The 21,773-nt window shown below is 37.0% G+C and overlaps 1 protein-coding gene across 4 annotated transcripts in view; it reads left to right on the top strand.

Annotated features, from left to right (window-relative positions):
• The window catches only part of LOC145678373 (tubulin polyglutamylase complex subunit 2), a 106,451-nt gene that overhangs the window by 35,390 nt on the left and 49,288 nt on the right, over positions 1-21,773 (top strand). For 2 of the 4 annotated variants that reach the window (XM_081748443.1, XM_081748444.1), the window contains exons 3-5: positions 2,003-2,170; positions 10,408-10,844; positions 18,506-18,678. In XM_081748443.1, the coding sequence (XP_081604569.1) occupies positions 2,003-2,170; positions 10,408-10,844; positions 18,506-18,667 (767 nt within the window). In that variant the 3' untranslated portion in view covers positions 18,668-18,678. Of the gene's footprint in view, positions 1-2,002; positions 2,171-10,407; positions 10,845-18,505; positions 21,702-21,773 lie in introns of those variants that run through there. The other 2 variants (XM_081748442.1, XM_081748445.1) reach the window with 2 other exon arrangements.

Below are 21,773 nucleotides of genomic sequence, written 5' to 3' on the forward strand. Positions count from 1 at the left end.
TGTTGCAGCGAACAGTGCTGTTCTACCAAGATAATGCTCCGGCCCACAAAAGCCATCTTACTGGTGCCGCAATCCATGCTGCTGGTTTTGATGTGTTGGAACATCCTCCCTACTCACCCGACCTCGCCCCTAGTGACTTTCATTTGTTCCCAAAGTTGAAGGAGCACCTCAAGGGGAAGAAGTTTCACTCAAATGCAGCTGTTGTTGAAGCTGTAGAGGAATGGCTCACGGCTCAGCCAGAGACTTTCTTTGAAGCTGGCATATTGGCTTTACAGGATAGGTGGAAGAAGTGCATTACTATGAAAGGAGACTTTTTGGAAAAATAATACTGCTTATAGGTCAGGGACAATAATTATTGAACCACCCTCGTGTACATATATATTAGGAATGGCCAAAATTTTCCAGATTCCGGAAAATTCACTTTCCGGAATTTAGAAAATTCTAGAATCGTGAAAAATTCCAGAATTTCTCCGAATTCCGGAAAGTAAAAGCGGAAAAATTTCTGAATTCGGAAAATATATATTGTTTTCTTCACTTTTAAAGAGTTTTGGAGTACTTTCAAAGAGAAAAGTTAGAAACTGGGAACAATGAATAAAACAAAATAATTAAAAATTACACGAATTATATCATTTGTATATACGGGGTGTTTCAAAACAACACCGACAACGTTTGAGGGATGATTCCTGATACCAAGATAAGACAAAAAGTATAGACCAACCTCGCTGCACAAATACTTCCTTTCGGAGTTATATGCTGTCAAAAACATGAAAAAATGAACTTTAAAGATCCATAGTTCCAAAACTATGGGACCTACCGTGGTCGGGTCAAGACTTCACTTAGGAACTAATATGTGTCCTATCCAAAAATACATGTTTCAGAATCCTAAGGTACTCACGAAGCAATTTTTGTAGAGGGAATTTGGTTATCGTCATATAATTTGAAGTACTCTCCAACTGTCTCTATAAAAATTGTTGCGGAAGTGCCGCAGGATTTTGAAACATGGATATTTGGATAGGGCACATACTAGTTCCTAAGTGAAATCTTGACCCGACCACGGTAGATCCCATAGTTTTGGAGCTATGGACCTTTAAAGTTCATTTTTTCATATTTTCGGAAGCGTATAACTCCGAAAGGAAGCATTTGTACACCCAGGATGGTTATACTTTTTCTTATCTTGATGTCAGGAATCACCTCCCAAACGTTGTCGGTGCTGTTTTGAAACACCCTATATAGTCTTATTAAAGTTAGACAAAGTTTGAATATGAATTTCTTGAATTTGATTCAGTTATTGTGAATATTGCCATTCTTTACAAAATACATTTGAAAGGTAGGATAAATGTGCTGCCATCTATTGATGATAGCCGCCGTTTATTTTTGCCTAGATAGTTTTCACCAGTTAAAGGTGTTGGTTTATATGGAATAAAATATATTTAATCTTTGTCGCTTACATCCCTTCTTCATAAAAACTAGAAATTATTTTGCTTAAACAGTAAGAAAGTTGCTTCTTTCGCAAATTTATCACTTTTGTTTTAGATATCAGGCAATTTTTAACAGCATATGTGGATATTCTTTTTGGAGATTCAATGTAAATGGTAATTTTAAAATAAAGCTAGTAAACTAATACTTTTTGTTTTAATCTTCTGACTGCCCCTTCCAACTTGATAGTTAGTTACTTTCGTCTCTTTTGTCATTTGCGAGTAAATCATATGTTGTACGAAACCCTTATGTAATTGTAACGGAATCTCTAAAATGATTAGAAAAGTACTTAATTCAGTTATATTAAATCTTAGAATCTTAGGGAACGATATCTTGGTGTGCACTAATCCAAGAACATACTTTTTGTACATTTCTAATATAATTGTTTTAAACTTCGCTATATTTACTTGAAAAGAAGTTTGTCATTTTGTATAGTGTGTATATATATAATTTAATTTATATATATATATATATATAATTTTTGCCTGTGTTTATTATAAAACTTTATTTTACTTTGGCTATTTAGGAGAAATTCCAGGCGTTCGAGATGTAGAACTGAAGAAACGAGTACCTGCTGATAGGCACTCAGTAAATTCATGGGAGCAGAGAAATGATTGTGTTCTTCCAGAAGATCTCAAGCAATTCTATCTGTCAACAGATGGTTTTAAACTCATTTGGAATTTCGAATATGGCGGTTAGTTTCTAACGATAAGTCTTGCATTTTGAATTAAGCTTTTAGTAATCTCCAGGAATTCCGTTTGAATCATTTTCATGTTACTTTGCTGGCAATTTTCTTCTTCAGATATCTTACATGTATTAACTACTTATCCAAACACCTTCTAAGAAACCATCTTATCAGTAGATGACATTTTGGGGGAATATTTTCAGTACAGCAGAATGGGAAATTTATTTTCTTCCAAACATACTAAAGTATTTTCTATAAGTTACATTGAATCTAGTGAGGGGGCCGCGGTGGCTCAGTGGTAGAGCGTTCACCTCTGGTGCTTGGGGTCCCGGGTTCGATCCCAGCCCCCGCCAAGTGAACTTTGTGGTGGACAAACACCGTGTGCGTGGGTTTTCTCGGGGTTCTCCCGTTTCCTCCCACTTTCTTCATTCCACCATTACATTCATTACTCATCATCACCGTCTCCTTTAGTCAACCGGCATAACCGTGGGACGTAAAACTCAAAGATTTCATTTTTTGAATCTAGTGAATGAACTCTCAAATATATATCAGTGCTTTAGTGGTGATTTGCAAGATTCGGTAAGATGTGAACGGGATAGTTTTCTTTCTAATGGAAAAAGAAAGTAAGTTTCACTTTAACGCTGATACAATCTGACACAGTTTGTTAAGATTAACTAACACCACCTATAATATGCCTTGAAATTGTACACATAAGAGATGTAAAAATACAAGATCTGTTGTTGCTGTCTTCTCAAAATACCTTTGAGTATAAGCAAATACAACTTAAAGGAAAACAAAGTTATTAAGAGAATGTCATCACTTGTAGAAAGAATGTGTTCTAGCCATATTACATTAGAGTAAAATATCCCAATGTTAAATTTGTATGAAGGAAACTTCGACTGTAGCTAGGATTTAATTATAAACAGCCTCATTCAAAAACCCAAATCTCTGTGAGTTTAAATTGTATAAATAACGCAGTTTTTTCAGAATTGTATTAGTTTTAGATGTAAATGAAAAGAGAAAAAAAGTTTTAGATGTAATTGAAAAGAGGAAGAAAAGCTGGTTGGGAGATAAGCTGAGAAAAAGCTATATCGAGGGCATGTTGGCAGGAAAAAGAGTGAGGGGCGGCGAAGGCTATAGTTGATGAACGGTATCAAAACAGAAAAATCGTCTTAAGACGTTTCATTCAATTTCTACTTTCTTACCGGAGCGTTCCTTAAAATTAATTTCTCACTAAAATAAACATTCTCTTCACCTATAAATATCCAAAAAAATTGTAGAAAACTACAAAGATTTCATTGTACCAATGTTGACTTCTTCTGTGTAATGAAAAAACAAAGCTGATTAATGCGCCTCGTTGCGTGGTTTCCTTCAGCGATGAGACTGTGGAAAAATACGAGGGATATGCCGAAAGTTTTTAGATACCATTTGAAAAATTAATTTATTTTCATAAAACATTTTACAAAATAGTTCCCACAATTTTTTGCATTCTTAAAAAAATCACGAGTCAAATATTAATTTTTTTTAAAAATCAGAAATTTAATTATTACACGCAGCGATAGCTTCTTCACCTGTTTGAAAGCGTCGTCCTCAAAGCTTTTTCTTGAGTTCTCGGAAGAAGGCAGAGTCACACAGAGCTAGGAAAATAAGCATGTTGCGGTAGAATACAGTCTCCACTCTGCTGTAGAAACCCCAAACTTTTTGCTGTTGTGTGACCCCGCGTTGTCGTGATGAAGAAGAAAGTGAAACAGTCGAGACCTTTGGTGAGCAGATCTCCAATCTTCAAAGATACTCGGAAGGCAGTAAGTAACGTACCACGCTGCTGTCACTGTATGTCGATAATCTAAGTGTATAGTTGCTACATGGCCGATCTTAGAGAAAAAAGATGCCACCATAACGTTACCCACACACCGTGCTTGTTTAACTTCCGAAAGTGAGTTTCATTTTGGAAACACCATACTGTCAACTGCGGGTTCATAGTTGTAAATCCATATTTCGTCATCCATGACGATATTATAAACGTTTTTACTTTGCGCTTGCGAAAATCTTTTAAGCATATAGTGACACCACTCTACGCGGTCATCTTTTTGCTCAGGCGTAAGCACATGTAGCACTCAGTGACTGTAACGGGTGGAAAGGTCAGATAATCTTTTGCTATGGACTAGGCTGCAGTTGATCCAGTCTTCAAGGTTGACTGAATTTTCTCGTATGGCAATCCTCTTTCACAAGATTTCTTATTGCTGCAACATTTTTATCCGTAACTGCAGTTCTAGGGAGTCCAGAGCGAGGCTCATCTATCAGGCTTTGTTAGATGTTTAAATTCCGCAACCCAATCGCGCGTAAAGGGACAGAGCCCCGAAATACTTTTCTAAACGATCATGTTACTGCTTTTGCATTAAACCGTACTTGAAATCGTAAAAGATCATTGCACGAAAATCATGTCGCTCGAGCTCCGTTGTTGCCGACTGACGTTCTCAAACGAACCTACGCTTCCAGCTCTCTAATTTTCAAATGAACAAACCTGCTGCCTTACAGTTATACCTTTCACCACTAGAGGGCATACACTTTTAAACGTGATACATTTTAGTACAGTAACGCTATTTGAATTCTAGTATCTGAAAACTTTCGACATACACAGAGAAAGATAGTTACCATTTAGAACCCCATAACTAGACAGCTTCAACTTGCATTAAATCGTTTTGTTCGCGCGTGTCGAATGAGACAGGCTTTGTTTTCTGGCCAATAAAATTCACTGTGTATATTTTTGCCGCTAACGAACTTGCTTTTTTAATCTGGAATTGTATCTCGGTGTCACTCGTCTCTCATGTGTTGATACGGTCCGATTTCTTGGTTTGACTTTTGATCGACGAATAATGTGGACACCACATATTCGTATTCTTAAGCATTCTTGTCTGCTAGTTATGCATTTGCTTTGTGTTCTTTCTCACCACACCTGGGGCACTTACGTTATTTATTCTGTTGCGATTGTACGGTAGCCTAATCCTGTCCAATTAGGTTATGGTTATAGTGCTTGCTTGTTTGCTCGTTCCTCTCTTCTGAAACAACTTGACACGGTTCGTCACCTGGCATTCGGCTAGCTTCATTTTTCTTGTTGAAGCAAATTAACCACTGTTAGCTATTGTAGTCAGAAACTTCTGCATAACTATGCATTTCATATGCATTGTACTACTAATCACCCATACCGCTTTCTTCTGTAGTGATCATATTCTGACCATTATTGTGCAACTGAAATATTTAACGTTCTCTGAAATGTTCGCTACTCTCTCTTTCCTGTGTGGTTTTATTATTGCATCTATTCTTTGAGTTTTTGTTATATATTTTCTATTTTTCTTTTCTTTTTTAAGACCTCTGAGTTTTTACGATTTTTTCTCTATCATTATTTCACTGAGCTTATATTCTATTTATACTTTCTTAGAAATCTTATTTTTGATTATTGCTTTTAGTTTGGAAATCCCTTTAAGAAAAGCATATGTCGCCATAGACTTTTTGTGACAGGGACAAATATCTTTGATTCTGCCGTCTCCATTATATACCACAATCAATCAATCAGCGTATTAGTACTTTAAATATTTGAAGAATTATTATTTTTACTTTTTAATTGACAGTATTTAGTTTAGACTAGAATATATATACAGCGAAGTGTCAAAAAGCCATGGGATAACAGTAGGGAAATTGTTGACGGCATAGGAACATCAGGGAGTACTAGTCGAATAGCACGAAACAGTTCCATTGGTGTGAGTTGGACTGTGAGTACAGTGAAATGTTGTATACTCTAGTGGAATTGTCTTAGTTTGAGGGCCGGATGATACTAGACGAATGGGGTATGCGATTTCGAAAGTCATCCGGACATTGAATTTTTCTCTCTGCAATGTCAGGAAAGGGCCGTGAATAAAACTTCAAATGTGTTATGACCCATCAGGGAGAATGCAGTGACCGCCCAAGTGTACTAATAACTGCGACCGGCTACCTCTTGGCATACTTTTCCGGGCAAACAGACGAGCAACAGGGCGTGAACTGAGAGTATGAATCAATGCAGACGTGTCTTAGTGGTCAATGCAGCGCAATTTGATTTCCATGGTATATCACAACTCCTTATCGAAACGAGTGTTGCTGCTAACTGTTGACTATTAACAACGGCGACTCACATGAGCTCGGGAACACGTGGATTGGGCCTTAGATGAATGTCAGCGTATTGCGTAGGTTTCCAGTATGCACACACGGATGGTAGAGTCTGAGTGTGTCACTGACCCCATGGCCATGGACCTAAATTGTTAACAAGGCACTCTCCAAGCTGTGTGTGGCTCCGAAATGGTTTGAGGTTGGCATGGTTTGGGTCATCTGGTCCGCTTGAACCCGATATTGACCAGTCATTGCTATATTGAATTACTTGGTGACGATCTATAGCTCATTATTGACTTCTACTCTGCCAACACTGAGTCTTTCCAGACGACGGTGTGCGATGTCACCGGACGATTGGTTTGACAATCATTCTAGCCACTTCAACCGACTTCTGGCATCTCACTATATACAGGGTGTTTGAAAACAACACCGACAACGTTTGGGAGGTGATTCCTGACGCCAGGTGCAGAAATGCTTCCTTTCGGAGTTATAGGCTGCTGAAAACACGAAAAAATGAACTTTAAAGGTCCATACCTCAAAAACCATATAACTTATCGTAGTCGGGTCAAGATTTCACTTAGGAACTAGCATGTACCCTATCAAAATATCCATGTTAGGAACTAGCATGTACCCTATCAACATATCCATGTTTCAGAATACTGCAGTGCTTCCGCAACAATTTTTGAGAGGTAGTTGTTGAGTACTTCAAATTATTGCCCGTAGCCAAACCCCCTTTATAAAAATTGTTGCGTGAGTACCTTAGGATTCCGAAACATGGATTTTTGGATAGGGCACATAGTAGTTCCTAAGTGAAGTCTTGACCCGACCACGGTAGGTCCCATAGTTTTGGAGCTATCGATGTTTAAAGTTCATTTTTTTTTCATGTTTACGGCAGCCTATAACTCCGAAAAGAAGCGTTTATGCACCCAGGTTGGTCTATACTTTTCGTCTTATGTTGGCGTCAGGAATCACCTCCCAAACGTCGGTGTTGTTTTGAAACACCATATATATATATATATATATATATATATATATATATATATATAATATAGTGAAACCTCTCTAAAGGGGGGACAGCCGTGGGGAATCAAAAATTGTCCGCTTAGAAGAGGTGTTCGCCTTCAAGAGGTTTCAGTATTTTGTTATGTAAATTAGTGTGCAAGGTAATATACAATTAGAAAAAAAAATATTTTGGCATGAATCACGTATTTACGAATATTACATGCGTTATCCTCTGTCAGCCAATACTCTATGTTCGAGGCACAACATTGAAATAACATGTTATAGTTTTCTGCACTTTATACTTATCAGTACTTTCTTCGTTTTCAGTATGGCGCTTTAATTTGTGGGGTAATTGCAGTCCTGAGTACTTAAATGGAAAATAGGATATTTTATCTTATTCTGTCCCTCCTTTATCCAATTCAGTTGCTTTAATCACTTTCAAAACGTTGTGTGTATATGGTTTTACACACACATAAATACTACATTAATTTCTACTCATAATTACTATGTCTTTATTTTTTCTGAATCTTCCTTGTGGTGTGTTGTCACTAAAAGTTTAGAAACGCAAATCCCAATATAAAATGTTCATCTCTGAGAATCTCGTTTCCTCATTTCCAGTTTTCTGTATACCTTTTCTTGTCATAGGGAAAAGATGCTATTCTACCCCTCCTCTGTTGGCTTAGCGACCCCGTACAACTACGTTAGTTAAGTGATATAAAACTCCCCTTCGAGTAGAACATTTGCACATTACACATACGTTACCAAAGTAATTAAAGAAGTGATGAAACGAAACGTGGAGTTGATTGAATTATAATTATTCAAATTTAGAAAAGTTACTTTTAAAATATATTTTCAAGTTGATAGTAGTGCCATATTTATGTGCGGATATTATACAACGTCTGTTCGAGCTCCTTCGTGGCTAAGCGGTTAGCGTACGCGCCTTTGGCGTGGGAGATCCGGGTTCGATTCCCGGCGGGAGCTCATGTGGTTCGGATTCCACGTTAATCAATAGGTCCACGTCTCATATAGCCTCGCTGCTGAACGGGACGTTAAACTCAAAATCAACTCAACTCAACAACGTCTGTTCGGAAAATAATGGGACTGATTTTTGTTGGACGAGCCAGAAAACTGGAGCCGAAGCCTCCGGGCGTGACGGTTTGTTGGTAATGTTAGGTAAATGATCGATTTCACGTCAGCTGACTGAGCTTTTACAGAGTGCAGATTCTTGCAAAGTGACGGGTGTTTCAGTGTTGCGTTACCGTAAAAATGCAGTGGAGTGTCGAGTAACGATATAACATAAAGTTTTGTGTGAAACTTGAGAACTCTGCATCCAAAATGCTTCCTATGATACAGAAAGTCTGTGAGAGATTAGATACTTATGAATTTAATGGAAACACGTGGAGTTGTAAACACTTCAGATGTCTGGATTGATAACAGTCAGGCGGTGACTACAACGCCGGACTGTTGGTGAGAGGCCCGTAGGCAAAATCGTGAGGAGCGGTAGAACAACAGTGTACAGGGAACTGAGTAGACTGTGATAGCGTAAACTGGAGGAATACTCCGGACAGATTATTTGTGCTTGGATATGTAGAGCAGGTGTAAGCAAGTGGCAAATGTGATGGGTGTATCGCGAGGAACAATGTCTAGTGTGATAACATCCTACAAAACTCACGGCTAGACCACAAGCGAATTATTACTTAGGACCGTCATGCGATCGCGATGTAAGAGGAACTCAAGCAGTACTTTCGCACCATGTGTCGACAGTCGCAGTTTGTAACGAATTACTTGATGTCGAACTGCACGGGCGAAAGTGCTTGTAATAACCATAAGGCTAGAGCACAACGTCAATAATGCCCTGAACATGCAGCATGGACAACTGATGACTGGAAACGTGTGATATGGTCGGTTCACCTTATTTCAAGCCACATGCTGTATTTCTGTATGGAAAGGATGCCCAAAAAAACATATGATGTGTAGTCTCTCCCCCTCCCCAACTGTAATGCATGGCACGACTTGGTACTGATCCATAATATCCTGATTTTCAGTGAGTCCTATACTTCCACTTACCGCTCCCGTCACTGCTCTTAATTATATCGCCATTTTAGGGGACATTGTGCTTTCTATAGTCCAGAGATATTGTTTACGGTCAATAATGCCATATTTCAGGACTAGAGCTGTTTCAGCGTGGTTTGAAGAACATCGGGATGAAGTTGAACACATCCCGTGGCCCGTCTAATCCTCGAAGCTGAAATTAATTAAACATCTGTTTTCCTTTTGGAGACAAATCGGGCGCAGATTTCCGTCTCCATCTCTCTTACGGAATTGAGTGATCTCTGATGCTCACGGAATGATGTAATATTGCACATACTGCCATTCGCGACTCCATTTCACGACGCATCGGAGCCGTGTTTAAGGCAAAGGGTTGTCGAACGCCATAGTAATCTAGTAAGTTGCACTTTTTTTTTTCAGATGTTTCCATTAAATTGATATATATCTGCTGCTTTTTTGTCAAAAGCGCAATTGTTTCGGTGGCACATAACGTTTAATAAAGGAAGAGAGAGCGTCGAGAATGAACAAATACAGAGTTCTAAGTGACACACTACCCAGCGTTCTCTACCAGAGAAGATTCGAATGAGCAAATCGAAGATGAATTTGATGCTTATTGTTTGTTTTGACTCAGTATGTTGTTTATAAGGAATTCGAGTCATTCGTCGCTGCTAGTTAGAGAATTTCTGGCGAGACAAACCACGACTAAGGAGCTTCAATCTCTCTACAGCCCGTACTTGGCCCCAGCTGATTTCTTTTTGGTTCTTGGGCTCAAATTCAGCTTGAAATAATACTATTTTGGGACTGTTGGAAACGTGCAAGATGCCGTGATCAGTGCTTTAAAAGATATTCCTATTTAAAACTTTCAAACGAAGTATAACGCGTGATAGAACCACTGGCAATGGTGTATTGATGCTCAAGGATGTTATTTCGACGAAATTTAAATGTATGTGAGCGTATCTTGAAATAGACAATTGTACTGAATCATTACTTTCCGAACAGATTTTCTATACTTTTTCTACAACTGTGTTCCAACATAGTTGTATTATTCTTTTCAGGAGAGATTCTTCCCTTGGGAAATATGATTATAAATCCTATATCTCAGCTTCGTCGATTAGTTGGTAGAAGGTCTCCGGAAGAAAAGGACGACGATGAAGATGATGAGGTTCCAGCCGTAGCTGACCTTGAAGTTGTTTATGAATGCGACGAGGAAGCAGGCAGAAGGAAACCATGTTTTGGTGCGCAGTGCAAAATATTTGAGTTAGATCCTTGTCAGGGTGTTGGTAAAGTGTGTCTCGTTTACATGGACAGAGACGATTCAGAATATGAATCAAAGAAAATGGATCGTGCAGAAATATGGTTTATGGATAGAAGTTTCCGATGGCATTATCTCGCTGAAACATTCACGAAATATTTTCGGATGATGCTTGTTCATCATGGTTTACCACAATGGCAGTTTAGGTTTACTCCAATGGGTTTAACGCCGTGGGCAGAGGTATGTAGTACAGTTACTGTTTTCTGTATTATGTTGTGGGAAAACTGACGTTTGTAAACGAAAAAATATGTGCGACATTGAAAAGAAGCATGAATTATGGTTATTATTAATACGAGGGTCATTTCATAAATAATGCACACTAATTTTTTGTAACTTACATATTTATTGTTTGGAGAGGATCTCTTTACAGGCCTTCAATATAATCTCCCTGCTTGGCAATGACGGAATCCCAACATCCAGGTAGCGTATGTATTCCATCAAGGAAGCCATCTTTTTGAAGCTGTCGAATGATTCGTGTAACCACTGCAGAAAGCTCTTCCAAACATAGAAACGGACGTCCACGCATACGTTGTTTCAACTTTTAACAGGTCTGGTGGACTCATATGTGGACTGTAGGGAGCAGAAGGCAACATTTTCCAACCGTATTTTGAAGCTTTTGGGGCACAGCACTAGCAGTGTGCGGACAAGCGTTGTCGTGGAGAATCAGTGGACCACTACAAGCAACTGCGGTCGGGTTTTGTGCATTTTTCTGCGCAATTTCAGCAAGAATTTACAATAATACGCTGCTGTAACACTTCTTCTACGTAGAACTCAGTCCGTTATGATAATGTCTTGGTGATCGTAAGCAAAAATCATAATCTGCTTAACCTTTGATTGAGATCGGCGACTTTTTTTTTTTTTTTTTTTTTTTTTTTTTTTTTTTGGTCTTGAAAAAGGTGGAGCTCTTCACTCGTTGGATTGTGTTGTCGACTCCGGCTCAGAATCTCTGATCCATGTTTCATCAATAGCAATAATGCAACGCAGAAAGTCCTCACCTTCAACTTTGAATCTTTGTTTCAGCACCGCTGCATAGTCCAGACGTATCTGCTTTGTTCGCAAGAATTGGGGGACCCAACGGGCAGAATTTTTTTCTCTTTTGTAAATCACTTTTCGGTATATTCACGCAAATGGAATCCCTGTGAATTAGAAATTTCCTTACATGTGACACAGCGATCTTGTTCAAGTGCATCTGCCATGAATTGCACATTCCTTTGATCGGTTGATGATTTCGGCCTTCCTGGTCTTGCATAATTCTTTATACTCACACGACCACTACGGAAACGAATAGCCCAACGTGAAATTGTACGACGGTTCACTGTTGTCTCACCACAAACTTCATGTAAGACACTGAATTTCTGTGGGGTTTTTGCCACGTCAAGTTTCAGTCTTTATGGACGACCTCTGATCTTCAATAGACACGTTATCCGAAACATCTGTTTCCACCATTTCCCACACCTGTCACAGTCACACTGTGTTCACTAGAGAGCACACAAACACACTTGCTGTCTCAAAACCTCAGCTTCAACTGACGAAGTGTTTACCTCGATTTCATCATCCACTTCGCAGTGTTGCCAGTGTGCATTATTTATAAAAATTAACCTCGTATTAATATTTAAGAAGATAATATAGCTGTTTTGAACTACATTTTTATACAGTGTGTAACTGACTAAATTTTCTCCACTATACTGGCACATGCTTTATAATTTCATTATAAATTTCTCTAGAAACTATTAACGTAAACCTTCTGAAATAACAAAGACAAACGTAGATTCGGACGGACATTCCCCATTAAACACCCAGCAATCAATCAGTCAATCAACTTATTATTATTAGTAGTAGTAGTAGGATGATGGTGACATTGATGTTATTATTGTTGTTGCCTATGTACTTATACGTTAGATGAAACATTGAATTTTAGTGTGTCTTTTCATCACCAAGGCTATATAAGAATACACTTTCGGTTTTAACATGACATGCGACTGGAAATGAAACCGTAGCTCTCGCACGAAGAGCGAGAATTCTAACCACTTAGACAAAGGAAAATCCTGTCGTTTTTCCTGCAATATCAGATAATTAAACGACTTTTCGGAAAACCATTTTGATTCGAAAGAAATTGTACTTATTTGGTACGAAACAAGTACAATAATTATATTAATTGAAGACTTACCAGTTACTCAAACTATGAATTTGTAAGAATTAAGAAATCGTGTAGAATGGTGTGGAATATTTAATATTTTGCGTTAATAATTTATAGTAGTTTCCTAATATATTCGAGATAAAATCTCACACGATATGGTATAGTTTACTCACGAGCAAGTCAACGTGCCTTACTAATTATAATAATTTTTAGTATGAACTAATTCTGCCGTACAGTACAGACATTTCTTTTGTCACAGTACAAACATTTCTTTTGTTACAGTACTGGCATTTCTTTTGTCATAGCACATACTTTTCTTTTGCTATAATACAAGCATTTCTTTTGTCACAGTACAAACATTTCTTTTGTTACAGTACTGGCATGTCTTTTGTCCTAGTACATGCTTTCCTTTTGCCATAGTACAAGCATTTCTTTTGTCATTATATAAACATTTGTTTTGTCATAGTACAAGCACTTCGTTTGTCATAACATAAGCATTTCTCCTGTTATATTACAAGTATTTCGTTTGCCATATTGCAATTCTTTCTTTTTTGTCATATTCCAAGCCTTTCTTTTGTCGTAGTACAAACATTTCTTTCGTCAGAGTTCAAGCATTGCTTTTGTTGCAGTACAAGCAGGTATTTTGTCACAGTACAAACGTGTCTTTTGTCATATTACATTTTTTTTTTGTCGTAGTACAAGCATATTTTTTTCTTTCTTTTTTTTTTTTTTTTTTTTTTTTTTTTGTCATAGTACAAGCATTTTTTGTGATATTACAAGCCTTTCTTTTGTCATGTTACGATATTTTCTTTTTGTCATAGTCAGGGTGTTTTTGTTATAGTAAAGTTTTCTTTTGTCGTAGTATAAGCATTTCTTCTCTCAGAATTTAAGCAATCCTTTCGTTATAGTACGAGCAATTTCTGTCGTCATAGCACAGGGATTTCTTTGTTTTATGTATATAAAACTTGTCCTATAACAATCCTTGTGACATGTATATAGTACAAGCATTTCTTTTGTCGGTCAATTCTCTAAATCGACTGTCGCCTCTGCTCTAAATGGTTGGAAGACGAAGGAACGTTGCAGGAATTCATCCTGGTAAACCCGAGAAACAATAGCCAGAAGCTGAAGCTAGAAAAGCGGAAGTTGGGATCAAATAGCATTTGACATTCATACATTTAAGTTGGGGTCCATGTAGGGACCTATGTCAATAAAGGTATCAACTAAGACTTTTTAGAGAGTTATAAGCATTCGGGTGTCACAGGCCAGCATTTTGATCACAAGGAAGGATATGTTGATATTTCATTATGTTGCAATGAATATAGAAATTGACACCAAATTAGTGGTGGGCATATAGTATGGAGTGATATATCGATGAGGCTTATAGACTTACATGCAATAGATATATATGGGTTTGACAGTTAATAGATAATAATGTCTCAAGGGAAGTGTACTGTTTACCATACCATGAAGCATGAAGATGAGTAATTAAACAAAATTGACTCATACTGTGAGAGTCATTAGTTTTAAAAGGCATGCCAACAGGAACTTCCGAGAAGTATAGAAATTCTTTGTTGTTTGTGTTTTGGAAGAACTACGGCGAATCGTTTTCTTAGATTGAGTTTTCTTTTGATAACATTTTCTTAAAATAACCTCACTTTAATGCCTATGGATTATATCTTATAGATTAAAGGAAATACGTGATAAATGCAATTGAATGGTGATAAAAAGAATTATATTTTGATAGGGAAAATGGAAAAAGGTATCAAAGAAAAACCCACTCATTCAATGTCAACCACCGTGTCACATGACCTGAGATAGAACCTGTGATTATAAGACTAGATTTGAACTGTTCCTTCCATATTGTGAACTTGCCATTGTGCATTGAGCTTTCGCCGTGTAGTATTTCCAAAATTACACTGGAGTGACATTGAGAAAAGTCCAAGAACTAATTTTGTTGAGAACTTGGGACTTAATGAATTGAGTCTAGTCTATACTGACCTGATCAGCCTTAGTAATGTCGTTGTCACTATTTGAGGTAAAATTGAGAAACATTCCTTTCGCCATACCCAAGTACTTGCTGTCAGTCCAAAAAAAAAGTGCCCTAGCGGAGTGAATACAACAACTGCTAGGGAAAAATATTGATTTAGTAGTCAGTGTGAAAAATTCGAAAGAAAACTGGAAAGTTTTGAGCCTCAAGGAAACCATACAAGGTACAGATTTTTCAGAGCTGTTATTTATTTATTATTATTATTTTTTTTTTAAACATAATTTCAAGGTAGACACACTTGCTCCAGCGATGTTAAAGCACCTTTAGTCCATTGGAAAAGAACTCTTCGGGTTGACAGAATGAACTCAAATTTAGTGGGAGTGTTGAAGGATTTTAGAAAAGAATGAAACTACGGAAAACTAGTAAGAACTTGTATACAACCTAACGAATAACAGTTAGGAAAAAATAAGAAATGCGCAAGGAAACTATAAGCGAAAGGAAAATCTGACAGGATTGTTTCCTGTCACTAATTTTATTTAATATATATTTAGAAGAAATAGTGAAGAAGAGTTTGTGTAGGGAAGATGGTGTTTTCTGTAGGAGACCAAAGAGTTAACAGTAATCCCTTTGAAGTTGATACAATTTTATTGCAGAATTTGAAACAAAAATTAAGATGTTAGAAAAATGAGACAGGTATTAGAAAAACATAAACAGTGATGATTGGAACAAAGGGAGGTTCAACGCAATAAATCAAGATGCCAGCTTTTAAGCACCTGAAGACGAAATTGTCAAGCCTAAGTGACACAAAAATATATGAAAGCGTGTTCATTGGCTCACAAATGAGAACTGTCATGTAGGATAGTGAGTTTGAATGTGTTAGACATAGAAAAGGTACATGGCAAAGTTCAAGTTAGTGTATATTAATAAAAGGAGCAAACAGCCGATTAAACTTATTTTTACACGTCAGATCCCAGTGAGAGACTGTGTAGCTGTTCCGAGAAGCGGACTGGGTGGTGTAGTAGTTAACACATCGGCACGGTATGCCGGAGATTCCTGGGTCCAGTCATTCACTTTTTCACTCCTTGTGTATTATTGAATTCACACCTACAAAGGATTTGGTGTGTAAAAATTAGTTTAAATCGGTTATTTTCTCCTTTCATTAAAATATATGAAATTAAAACCGTCAAAAGGTGTTCTCAATATATGGACACTGGATTGTGCAAGCACAACACCTAAGGTATTGTACAAGCTATGTGGTCTGAATGGAGAGCACCGACTTCAGGAGTGAGAGAGTGTATAGGTGTTCTGGGAAGCGGACTCTGTGGCGTAGTGGTTAAGCATCAGCACGGTATGCCGGGGATCCCTGGTTCGATCGCGATTCAGTCATTCACTTTTTCACTCTTTGTGTGTTATTGAAGTTAGTGCGTTCTAATTTCCTAATAGTACTAAAGCACCAAATTATGAAACAGTGATATGGTGCGCTACTTACAAACCATGGGAGCAAAATTTGATATACCTTTGTTGTATGCGTATAAAGATTCTGAAAACTTTAAGGTCTCCATAGATTCGCCACTTGAATTATTACATTGAATGTACTGCAATATGTCACGCATTTTTGCCTCGTATGTTTCCTTTGTGTGAACAGCATACGCTGTTGGGACGGATGGATAAAGATTATCAATATGGAGTAGCATTGCATTCATACTTATCTTATACGAATCAATAAATAATTGCCATTCTGCTGGACTGAGTTCACGGCCTAACTCCTGAAATATATCACTGACATCGTTACAAAACACAGTTCCTCCAGTCTCCGAAAAGTAAGATAAAAGGTTACTCTGTTGGGGTAGGAACCTGGTGATTTTGACATATTTCTCCAAGAGATTCCACTCGTGAAGTCGAGAGCCCAAGGTGTCTGCTTTTGTTTTCGATAGATTTAAGTCCCGTACCTGGTCGTGTATCTCTTCTTGTGTGGTGAAATGTGGTGCACATTAGAAATATGATGGCTCGAGGTCGACGTCTCGTTGCCTTATCTTTCTACTACACCAAATATACAGTTTTGGGGAGCTTTCGGTACAGGTAGCTGTTCACTATGGAGCACTGGGCGCTTTGCCGACTCCAAATTAGGATATTGGATGTAATATTTTGATATTGAAGAGAAACGAAAAGAGAGTCATTTTTGTGTTCTCTAAGTTCCTTCCAAATCATTGGTACGGCAAATTTCAGTTCATTTCGCTTTCCTTGTTCAGTTTCGGAAGTTCCTGGAACAAAAATTGCAACAGATATGTGATTCCATCGTTTATCTCGATCCCCTACTCGGCATCCAAGATGTAATTGATATGCTTTTTTGTCAACAGGGACAAGGCTGCTTTTTGGTTCTTCAGCTTCAGTTCACTGGATATATAACAAACTGAATCATGGTTATTCGTACACTGACGGAACATTTTGACACACTGAACACAGTCTGCTTTTCATACAGACCTCATTGGCAGAAACGCAACACAAACGTTAAAACTTTACAAACACCTGTAACTGCAAAGCACAACGTTCGTGATTCAAAATACAAAACTTGGCAACGCTTGTTCGTCCAGTGGTGTCAGCATGTGTGTTATGTAACAAATTTATCATTACATGATTCAGCATAACGTTTTCGTTTTATAACAATGCTAAACTGATAGCGATATCACTCCTTTCAAGCCCTGTAGAAAAATCTTTAAAGAATTCACATTTGTTTCTTACGTAGTACACATAATGTATAAAGATGATGTTTTTCGTGAAAAATGTACGTGATGCTTAGAAACAAATCGCCGATTCGTGTTTTGCTTGCAAAAATACATGAGAAATACGTATTTTTTAAGCAAAGGACAAAATTCGTGTTGCACATTGTCATCCAAACAGAAATTAAAACAAAGAATAGATATTGGCAAAATGCCCTCCCAAAGAAGCAGATCATATTTTCTGGATCATTGAGTAAAGTGTTACGAGAAACACTCTTCAAATATTCGCATGAAATAGCAGGAACGCAAAGCATCGAAGAACGACTAGGAGCCTTTGAAATATAGGTAAAGAGAAAATAGAGAAAATTAGGTGTGTGGAAAGGAAAACCAATGATGAAGTGTTAGAAATCGTAGGTGAGTAAAAAAACGCTAGATCTAACTAGAAAAGAAGAGAAACGGGTGAACTTACTGTTTTGGAAGAAATTGTATTTTGAAGAATATGATAAAAGATATGATGGAAGGGAAACGATGGACTGTATTAAATCTTGTAACTTGCTCTGGAAAGCATTGCTTCCAAAATCAAGGAAAACGAAATTTTGGGAAGCTTCATGATAAGTACTTTGCTATCATTGCCAGGTTAGTTGTCGCAAATTGAAAACCACTGGTACTTTCATTACTCTCTGGACAAGAATATTAGCGAAAATACTTCCAACGCTAGCACTTGAACAAAGACGCTAGCGAAAATATGAGTTTTGCAGGTTACAAACAATTTACTAGTGGTGGCAAATTACTTACAGTAATGCTTCCTAAAATTCCATCTTCCTTGATTTTCGAAACGATACTTTCGTTTGGAGAATCATTCATTCCAACTTCAATTAGTTAACGCCTGCACTGGTTTTAATCGTACTTGTATATGATATCACTATTAGTTTGTATTTTAGATTTGAAAGTGATGATTATACTAACTAGAACTACAATTATGTATTCTTTCCATTTTCAGCAAATTTTTCTGCTAGTAGCTCCGCATCTTCTTCAACAAGAGACTCCACGTATTGAAGAAAACAGAGAATGGGTTGACCCTACACACAACCAACTTGATCCAGCTGTATTTAAAACCAGGAGTAAGAGCAATAACCGAAAGGAGAAAAGCGAATCTTCGTAGAGAAAATTATCGTTAGTAGAGATTAATTACATAGTAGATATTATACTTAAATTGTTTAGTATATTGGAACCGTTTCTTAATTGGACCCCATTTGATGTTTCCTGATGACTTTTGTATTCCCTAAAATTTACGGTAGTCGATAAAGGTAAAAATATGTTCACAGTAATGCAAAATTCTCGTCAACATAGAACTCTTGCTATTACCATTTGGCTGATCTGAATTTAAAAATATTTTTTTTTTTTTTTTTTCCGGATAGTTAGTTTTCGTACGCGGGTGAATTTGCTGAAATATTTTTCCTCAGCCATGGGATGTATATATCTTTTGTATCAGATGCTTGTTTTTGTCACATATGATCTCCGTCTGAACACAATTTAAGATGTTAGTCCAAGAGACATTAAGTATCTAATCACCACTCAGTAAATTGTTTAGAAAATTCACTGCTGAGCAACATTTACTTTTTCATTTGTGGAGTTTGATGTTATTAAATCTAGTAAACTTCAAGAAGTATTAATATGATATGTAACTCTTAGTTTATTATATTTAAGTTCAGTGATAGCAATATCTGGATTGTTGTGAATCGCTTTTTGGCTTCAGTAAATCTTAATTAAAATCACCAAGTATAATTGCGAGATAGTAATTAGGGAGAATAATTTAAATGTGTTTTCACAATTGTTAAATAATACTTTGGGTGGATGGTATGCCATATTATTTGACTATTATGGATTTTGACTTAGATAATAGTGTTATCCGATTGAGGCTAAATATTTGCTTAGTGATCTCCTCTTATGCCAGTCCTGTCGGTCTATACTGTTTTATAACCTCTCAGGTCAACAAATAGAGTCAACCAACTATTGTTTTATTTAAGTTTCTGAATTGCGTGGAGGTTCAGGGGAGAGAAAATAGCATAAAATTCTTGAAAATGAGAAACCAGACTATACATTCACACGTGCAAACTGCAGTGGCTATGGCTGGTTGGACAAGGCATTCCTTAGCAGGGCAGAAATAGGCAAGAGACAAGGGCTATGTACTGAAGAGAAAGCGAATTAGAAGAAATTGGGGTTTGAACTTAGAGTTGACACAGCTAAGCAAGTTCATCCTCCTCATCTACTCTATTTTCACAGCTCATCAGAATTTTCCATAATAGTCAAGTATTACTTTTCACTGAGCAGCACACTATAATTTTCCTTTCAAAGATTACGAAATTGAAATCAATAAATCCACGTACTCAACTACTTTTAGGGCAATATAACACATGGGAACACACACAAATACACTGGTCTATAAACTCTCGTTCTGTTACTATGTAATTCCATTTTTACATAAGTACTTGGAAATATTATAACTGAATCATAAACACTTGTAAACGCAAACTAATTAAGTAGAAATAACAATACTCAATCAAAAATTCACACAAAGTATAGAGCACTTGTTTCATTTGAACTTCACCTTAAACGTTACAGCAGACTACAAGATAAAGGAATCTAAGTGATGCAGATATTCGCCATTGATAGTTATTCCAACTTCATCCCAGTTTAAATTTTGGAAAACTCTCTCCAAGACAACTAAAAACAGTTTTGGAGAAATTGAATCTCCTTACCTTACTCCTTTTCCAACTTTAACTTTTTTACTTCCTTAGTCTCATGACAGATATAGCAGTGGAGTAAATGTTTCGCAGTAACTAGATGTATGCTTTTTCGATGCCTTTATGTTCAAGTAATTTATGTACTGCTACTAAGAAGATCAAAATCTATGAATCCCAAACATAGTGGAAGTTCATTAATCCTTTTCATAACTTCATTCAATGTTTGTATGTTGTACAGTGTGCTAAATCTACGACGAAATATAGATTGTTCCTTTCTCTCGTTAAAATCCATCTCGTAGGATTCAAATAAATTTTGGTGAACATTTTGTATAGAACTGATAATAAACTGTTATTTGTAGTTTTCTGTAGTTTTCAACGCGTTCTTTGTTCCCTTTCTTGTACAACAAAATGATAACATCATTATTCCTTGACAGTACTTCTCTCTTCCGCAGGCACATTTGGCAAGTTTTTGTTCCATCTTTTCACCTCCTATGTCCATGTTCACTTCCTATGGGAAGATTTCGTAAAAAAAAAAAATGTATTGAAAATAAACAGTTTGTTGGCTTCTGCGTAAGTGAATTATAGCATTGATACAAACTATGTAATAGGCTATGCAGCTGTTCGATTGCGTTACCACCGTCAGTAGTTTCGCAACCCAGAACACACCACGAGGAGGTGGCTGCATGGCGTGTTCTACCCATGCCTTCCCATCCACCCAACCTTCTGGGCATGTGCATTTGAGATTAGATTTTCAAATAATATCTCAAAGCTCTATTGATTCTGTACAATACTCAAACTGAAATTGAATGCAGTAATATTTATAAGCATACATATTAAAAGAATGAATAGGTGCACAGATTGGGAGTTTTAAACAACCTAAAAATTAAAGAATTCGCATTGTATAATCTAATGAATTTTGGGGTTGCGGTTGCAGTCAATGTCGTAAAAGTGATTGACAGATTTGCAAATCATTAATATATATATTTTTTTTTTTTGTTCCTCTCAGATTTCTTTTCTATTGCTGCAGTGATGGATCACTAATGGGCATATTTTTTAGTTTCCTTGGATCTACTAACTTGGGGAGAAGAAGACAGTTGATATAAAATTTCTCAAGTTTTGGAAACATGTTTTGTTCCCAAAACTTATCATCACGCACAATCTTTTCTGTTCTTATTTCTCTTGGTGTCCAAATAGCATAAAGGCAATAGTCTCTTCTGGTAACGTGTAACTGGGCTTGCACTTGGAAGAAGTGATCGTGGTTTTTGTTTGTGCCCAAGATATTTCCGTTCTTCGCTTTCTATATTGTAGCTTTTCCTTGTTTTATAATTTCATCTGGTGTCGTTTCTCTGGCTGATGATTGACACTCTATTTGTACTAATCCATTGTCTCCTATAAATCCATCCGGAGTTCCTTCAAGATAAGGGATCTCCGGATCAATGAACAACCCACAATCTTCGATAGCTATTTTGCACACCTATTCAATCATTACTTTTGCCTTAGCTTCATTATCTCGCCATATGCCAC

This window comes from Thermobia domestica, chromosome 2 (genome assembly GCF_964235325.1).
Source record: "Thermobia domestica chromosome 2, izTheDome1.hap1.1, whole genome shotgun sequence".
NCBI lineage: Eukaryota > Metazoa > Arthropoda > Insecta > Zygentoma > Lepismatidae > Thermobia > Thermobia domestica.